We start from the raw sequence: 6,944 nt of genomic DNA, 5'->3' as shown, positions 1-6,944 counted from the left end.
TTGGCCTCTTGGAGATGTCACACTGCTCTTCCCTGAGCTTCAGGTGCCCACACCATCAGCCATGTTCTGGCCTGTGCAGCTGTATTTTTAACGTTTTCACCTTTTCCTGCTGTTTTTGCCATGCAGCCGAGATATCACTGGAGGTGGTGAACTCTATTACTTCAACTTTGAAAATGGCTGCTCCATGTGGGAGCATCCCTGTGATGAGCACTACAGGCAGCTGGTCATCCGGGAGCGGGAGAAGCTGCTGGCACGGGGCAGCTTGAAGAAGGAAAAGAAGGAGAAGAAAGAGAAGAAGCAGAAGAAGGAGAAGAAAGAGAAGAAGAAGGACAAGAAGGAGAAGCATTTCCTGAAGCAGCTCCCTGTGAGTAGGCTCTGCTTGCAGTGCTTCTGGGGAGGGCTGGGCGGAGGATGAGCAAGTGGTTTCAAGGTCAGAGAGTGCATCCTGAACCCACACCCAGGCGATGGGCAGTGAATCAGCTGGGGTGGGAGCACTGAGTACAGAATCACCCTTAATTCTGGCTGTAAGACACTCTGTAGTGAGCACTTGTGTGTGTCTGGGAGGGAGAGGAGTATTCAGGACTCATTCAGATGGGCATTTAGAAAGCAAAACGTGTGAGTAGATCAACCCCTGTTTCCTTCCCTGCCCTGTGCGCTGGTGCCTGCTGGGTGTGGGGTCTCTGAGCAGGGTTAGTGCGGCAGCCCCTGTTTGCACAGGGGAGCTCTTGTCCGGCTCCAAGGTCAGGAGTGTGAGCTGTGCACCTGTGCTGTCCTGCCAGTGATTTCCCTGTGCTTCTCCAGCCCCCAGGCTGCCAGCTGGCACCCATCCAGCCTCCCCTGGGCACCCTCTCTCCTCTCCGTGGCCTCGCACCGTCTTCATCCTTCGCTCTTCGTGGGTCCCTGAACCCGGACCTGGGGCGTGTGGTGGACTCCAGCCTCATCCCCAAGGAAGGAGCTCTGGTGAGGCTCCCTCTTCCCTGGGAATGTGCCCTGGGAAGCATACTGCAAAGGGTCACAGGTGTGGGGACGTTTAAATGACAGGATTTGTGGTCTTCTGTCAGTTTTGAAATACTGTTGTATGTTAAAAAGCTGTATTTCTTTTCTTTTTCTAGGGAGCTCAGTGCTAAATTAGTGGTGAACTTTCTTCTGCTGTGTTTAGCAGATTTAAAGAATTGTTTCAATAACTGTTGTAGAGGAAAAAAAGTCTGTTAAGTTCTAGTAGAATTTGGTGTCCAAATGAAACATGATAAACAATACAGATAATACAATTTAATAAACTATTTTCACTTTTCTATTTGAGAATAAAATTAAAAGAACAGTTTTCCTCATGAATGTAAGGTTTGCAACCATGCTGAAAGCTTTATTTATTTATTACTAGAAAGTGACCTGGGGGTCAGTAAAACTTGTTAAGTGGTTGAGATTGATCCTTTAAAGGAAGGCAAAGCAAAATATGTGTAAAGCACAGAAATAACCACCTTCACAAATGAACAAACAAGTGGTAGGAAACTGAGCTCCCTCCCAGAATCCAGCAGCTGCCCCATATCTCAGTGGGTCCCTAGCTCCCCTTTCCTGTTGTCTGACCTCTCACTTCCCTTTCTTCTGGCCTTCACAGCCTGCAGAGATCTCGAAGCTCACCAGCCACACTGACAACCTGCTGGACTTGGTCTGTGAAGAGAAAAGTTCCTTGAATGTAACAGTGCCAGAGAAATGGAGAAACGAAGAGGAAGAAAGTGAAAATGAGGTATTTGTGTGCCCTGGCTCTTGCTGCAACCAGAGTGCTGAAGCCTCCTGATGCTCCCCTGGTAATGGCTGCTCCAGTTGCCCCTGGGCTTTCATTTGTGCTGCCTTTTCTTTGTGCTGTTTGGTCCCCAAAAAGCATCTAATCCTATTTTCACATGGTATTCCCTATAAATCAACAGCTGCCACTGTGTCATTCCAAGATGAATTGGCTGTAGGTGCATTGCCATGGCTCTGCTGCCTAATTTCGCTGCTGAGGAACCCCTGCTGTTCCTCCTGTGGAATTGCAGAGGTCAGAATTTTGGCCATTTCATTGTTTTTGTTTTAATCCCTCAGAGTTTCCGTGGGACATCAAGGCTGTTAAAAAACGTGTACCTGGATGTTGAAGCTCTGGGAGGCAGCTTTGACTCTGAGGTAAGAGCACGGTGATGGGATGGGCAGGGGAGGCTGCCCGGGGCGAGAAGAGCTGTGGCACTGCCAGGGGATGAGAGTGCAGGAATGGGACCAGAGGGAGGAGTTTCCTGCTTAGGAGCAGGAGCAACCTGGAGCAGAGTGATGGTGAGGAAGGCACAGCAGCAGGGCTGGGGGTGTGAGAAGCCAGATGTGGCCCACAGGGGACAGTGGGGTGGGCATTGAAGGGAAATTTGTGCTTGAGTTGTTGTGGTTTGGAGCTGGGACTTGGGGAGATATCTTTGCAGAGGCTGGAGCTTTGTTTCATCCTCAAATAGAAAAAATAAAGCCAGGTAGGTGAAGCAGGCAAGGGGGAAATCTGCTTTTCCAGGGAACAGCAGGAAAAGGGTCTTGGGTCAGAGGTGCCAGTGCACTTGGTGTGGGAGGAAGGCTCAGTGAGGAAGAGGCACTTCCACTCTGCATGGTGGTGGTCAGGGGGTGTGGAGGGAAGGCTCCGTGTCAGCTGAAGCTGCAGTGTTGGAGCTGGGGAGAGGAGAGGGGAACGTCCTCTGGGAATGCTCTTGCACCTCACTCAGTTCCACAGGACTCTTCACGTGGGCTGCACGTGGCCGCTTTTCTGTGGCAACACAAAACCTGTTTTTCTTTCTTCTTGCCCTGCTGATAAATCCCGTGGCTGAGGCACGGAGCATTCGGTGCACCCAAGGCCTTGTGCAGACGCTGTGCTTTCCCTGTGCTTCCTCAGCTGGGATCAGGCTTAAGATGACAAGGGCACAATGGGAAGTGCGTTGTAAGCAGCTCCGGTGATTTGGCCCGACTGTTTGTGCTGACATTAATCCTTTCTCACCGCTTTGAAAATCCTGTTCCAGTATCTGAAAGGCAAATTAATTTCTTTTAAAGTGTTTTAGAGTATTTCTCTTATCCTTTTCACAGCACACGAAAATTAAGCTGTAAAGTACTTTGCTGGAGAACCTATTCACGGTGCTGGGCAGGATCTGCAAAGGCTTATGCTAAAGTGGATGTGACAAAGAGAGCCCTGACTCTCTCATCTCCAGACAACAAGCAGCCTGTGGGGGCCCAATTCCTCACTGAAATGTTAATGTGTGCAGGAACAAAGAGCTGTCTTGGCATTTCAGTGCCGCGGGGATGGGGCTTCGGGAATCTATTATGGAATGGCAATTGCTACCCACCAGCCAGGCTGTTAACCCAGATGGGTGATAGCCTAGTCCTGGTAAGATAGCAGTGCCCCGACTGGAAAATAGAATTCTTTTGTAGTTCCATGAGATGGCAGTAGAAAGGCATTCCTAGGAGCGGGTCTCAGCCTGCTCCCGAGCTGTTCTCCAGCTTCCTTGCAAAACAGGAGGGAAGGGTTTGTGTGGCAAGACCCCAGGGGGAAATCTAAGCAGTAATAGGTGAAATAATGAAAAAAACTGGCTTCATGTAGCCCCTGGTCAGGGCTGAATGCCTGTATTCAAAGGAAACAGGAGGTGTTAGTGACTTGCTGGGACAGGCTGTTGAGTGGAGTGGAGGCAGCCTCAGACACGGCTCGCAGGGAACCCGGAGCTGGGAAGAGTCTGGGAGAACAGCGAGTTTGTGGAGCTGGCCAGCAGGAAAAGCAGCACTGAAGCCTCCAACAGCTTGATGTTTGGGAATCTGGGCCTGTGAGCTCCCGAATTCCCAGGAAAGCTGTTCAGCTGGAGAGCTTTCCGCTCTAGGGGTGCGTGTGGTGGGTGGTGACCCGTCACAGGCGGGGCGAGTATTCCAGCTTGGGAAGGTGCTGTGGGGAATTCTGCAAGTGGCTGTGTCCCCCCCCACTAGGAGAACAACAAGGAGGAGCAGGAGGACCGTGGCAGCCCATCAGCTGGTGCTGCTGATGCTGCTGAAGCTGCTCCCCAGCCCCATGGGAGCCCTGAGGAGGAAGGTGCCAGCCTGGGAGAGGTGACAGTGGCTCCCTGGCATCCCCGTCCTGCTTGCACGGTGCCAGCCAGGCTTTGCATGCAGTAGGCAGCTTCTGGTGTTGTGGTGTGTGTCTGTGGCTGCTTGGCTTGTTTCTGTTGTTGGTGGTTAAAGTTTCATGCTGATCACTGGAAGTAATGATTGGATAGGCAGGAATTTTCCTTCTGTTTGTGCCACTCAGTGCAGGTAAAAGGTTGGGAAAAGATCACCCAAAGCCAGTTATAACCCAGGTGACTTGTCCAGCTCTGAAATCCATAGAAAATCCACAGTCTGTTGTTACAGGAGGAAAAACCTCCCTCCTCCTCCTCCTCCACCTGTATGTCTGACTGGCACGGTTCCCTCTTCTGCAGAGTTGCATTTGTGATCATCAAGTTGTGCTGCTAACAAAAGGTTTGCCCATAATTGCCATTGAAATAGGATTCTGCCAGCCAAAGAGATTATTCTGGGATATTTTAGTAGCTGAAGTGAACTTGCCTGGAGAGAAATCCTTTTGTGTGCACACCATTGCTGGTGTATTGATATATTTTGGTGTGTGTGATCCTGTGTTCAAGCATCAGAATCCTGCTTGGCCTCATTTGGGATATCCTGGATGCTGCCAGGTCTCCTGGGGGGATGACCTCAGGAGAACTCTGCAGCAAGTTGTCCAAAAGGAGCATAATTTTGCATAATTCCCCATAAAAGGGGAAGCACGAGGGCGACTAAAGAAGTTCCCCTTGCCCACCTTTCTCTGGGTCCCGGTGTCCCCAAGGAGCCTCGTGTGGCTGGTTGGTGACTCTGGGAACCTCTGCTGGACAGGGGCTGGGAGCTGTCAGTCCCAGGGAATTGCAGGTGAGGCCCAGAGCTGCAGGATTTTTGGGAAGTGCCCGGGGGTTTCTCTGTCCCCTCCATCCTGCTGGATGCTCGCTCGTCCCCAGGGAGGTCTGGCAGACCAATGCCACACTCTGGAACACGCTCCCGGAGCGTTCCAGCTCCAGGCTGGGAGCTGACAGCATTCCGGAGGCACTCTGATAAAAATACACCGCTAAAATATGCGCTCAGTGTACGGAACACGCCGTGCACAGGATGCAGGGAATGTTTGACAAGACACCGCGGCATTAATAAAACAGCGAGGAAGTGGGACGTGCGAGCAGGTCTGTTTGCATGCTGATGAAGGAGCCTTCTCCTGGCTATTCCCCTCTCCATGGGCAGTGTTGTGGCATCCCCGCTGCTGGGAGAGGCAGTTGAACCTTTGGGTGACTAAGCTTTAACTCGGGGTTGTTTTTTTCCCCCATCTCTCAGCCTCCTGTGTTAGTCACGGGCTCGTTCTGAGCTCCGAGTGGTGCTTTCAATCAGTGCCCACCCTCCAGTCTCCAGTCTGTCCCACTGGAAGGTGGGATGGTGATCCTGCCTGCTCTCCTCTGCTTAAAATGTCAGGCAGAAGTGAAATGTCCTGTCACGGTCTCTTACAAATTTTCATCTCTCACTGAACAGATCCAGTGTGGAAGCATAAATGGGCCTGCTGTGGGGCACGGTGGGTGCTCCCAGGGGCTGGTGGCCTTGCCCAGCCACTCTTATCCACTGAGATCCTGTGAATAAAAAGGCAACAGATCAAAAAAAAGTCAGAGCCCAAGACATGATTGTGCAATGGAGTCCCTTGCCTCGGAATGGGACTGTGTGAAAAGAAGTCAAACAGGTCTTGAAGTCACCCAAAGCTTTGTGATTTTGCTGCTTGCTGTAGGAGAGCCTGCGCTGTTCCTGACTCCTGCATTCTGCCCCAGAGAGAGAATGTTGGGTCTCTAATTGTGTTTGACTTGCTGCCTAGAAGGAGTCTTTAAAATCAAGACATCCTGAAGAAGTGCCAGAGTCTTCCTTGGATTCTGGTGCTGCATGCCCTCCGTCTTCGGTTCAGATCCTCCCCGGAGATGCTGACAGCAGCCTGTCTGCCCAGAACAAGGAGGGGGAACTTGCTGGGGATGAAGTAGTGGACAAGGAAGACGCTGAGGTGGAAGGAGATGCCTCTGCAGCTGAGGAGTTGCCTCAGTCTGAGGGTGAAGGAAGCGCAGCAGGGATGGACGTGCCCGGCTCTCCTGGGCAGCCCGGAGCCGCCTCTCCGGCTGCGGAAGGGGCCGAGGCAGATCAGCTGGTGAGCCTGGCTGCCACTGCTGACACTGTGTCCTGTGGAGAAAAGGTACTGGATGAAGAGAGGGAAGAAGCAGCTGATTCCAAATCAGAGAACAGGCTGGATGATGGCAAAGTAAGCGATGTGCCTGTGTGGGTTTGGTGTTGGCTGTTCCCGTCGTCTCGTCAGGCCTTGACTCAGGAAAGCTCTTGGAGCACTCTCTGGTTTTCTGTGAAGCCAGTCCCAAGTGCTTTCCTGGTCAGCAGGGTCATTCCTGGGGGGGGCACGAGTGCTCTGAATTCCCAGATTGGCATCTTCAGGACTGAGCTGGGCAATTCTTCTCTCCTGCACACACCAAGTGCTGCCCAAAGCCACCAGCGGGCAAAACCCTCAACTGTGCCGCGTGTTTTGAATCTGGGAGGAGGAGCAGTCTCAGCTTCCAGTGCTGCCGTCTGTCCTGGGCGAGCAGGGCTGATAATGAAGCTCACGCCGAGCCCAGCTGTCTGTGCTGCTTTGTTTCTCTCCTTCTGTTGTTTCTCTCAGCTTGCTCAGAGCTGGGGCAGGCGCGTAAGGAGCTGCCAGGCGCCGCGTTCGCAGCTCCGCGAGAGGTGCGAGGTTGGGGTGGGGAAGGACGGAGCCTCGGGGCTGGTTCTGGAGCTGGGAGCACAGACCGTTCCAGCCCTTCCACTCTGTGGGGAGAACTGGCCACGCTGCAGAAGCAGGGCCTTGGGCTGAGCGTCACACG

The 6,944-nt window shown here is 52.4% G+C and overlaps 1 protein-coding gene across 1 annotated transcript in view; it reads left to right on the top strand.

The window, feature by feature from the left end:
• Window positions 1-6,944, top strand: part of CEP164 (centrosomal protein 164) — a 29,358-nt gene that overhangs the window by 2,189 nt on the left and 20,225 nt on the right. Inside the window, exons 3-8 of the mRNA XM_017738381.1 lie at window positions 127-364; window positions 802-960; window positions 1,613-1,741; window positions 2,074-2,151; window positions 3,964-4,083; window positions 5,903-6,334. Coding sequence (XP_017593870.1) covers window positions 127-364; window positions 802-960; window positions 1,613-1,741; window positions 2,074-2,151; window positions 3,964-4,083; window positions 5,903-6,334 — 1,156 coding nt within the window. The remainder of the gene's footprint in view (window positions 1-126; window positions 365-801; window positions 961-1,612; window positions 1,742-2,073; window positions 2,152-3,963; window positions 4,084-5,902; window positions 6,335-6,944) is intronic.

The sequence above is a fragment of the Corvus brachyrhynchos genome, unplaced genomic scaffold, assembly GCF_000691975.1.
Source record: "Corvus brachyrhynchos isolate BGI_N302 unplaced genomic scaffold, ASM69197v1 scaffold46, whole genome shotgun sequence".
NCBI classification, from domain to species: domain Eukaryota; kingdom Metazoa; phylum Chordata; class Aves; order Passeriformes; family Corvidae; genus Corvus; species Corvus brachyrhynchos.
This window is presented reverse-complemented; position numbering and strand designations above follow the sequence as displayed.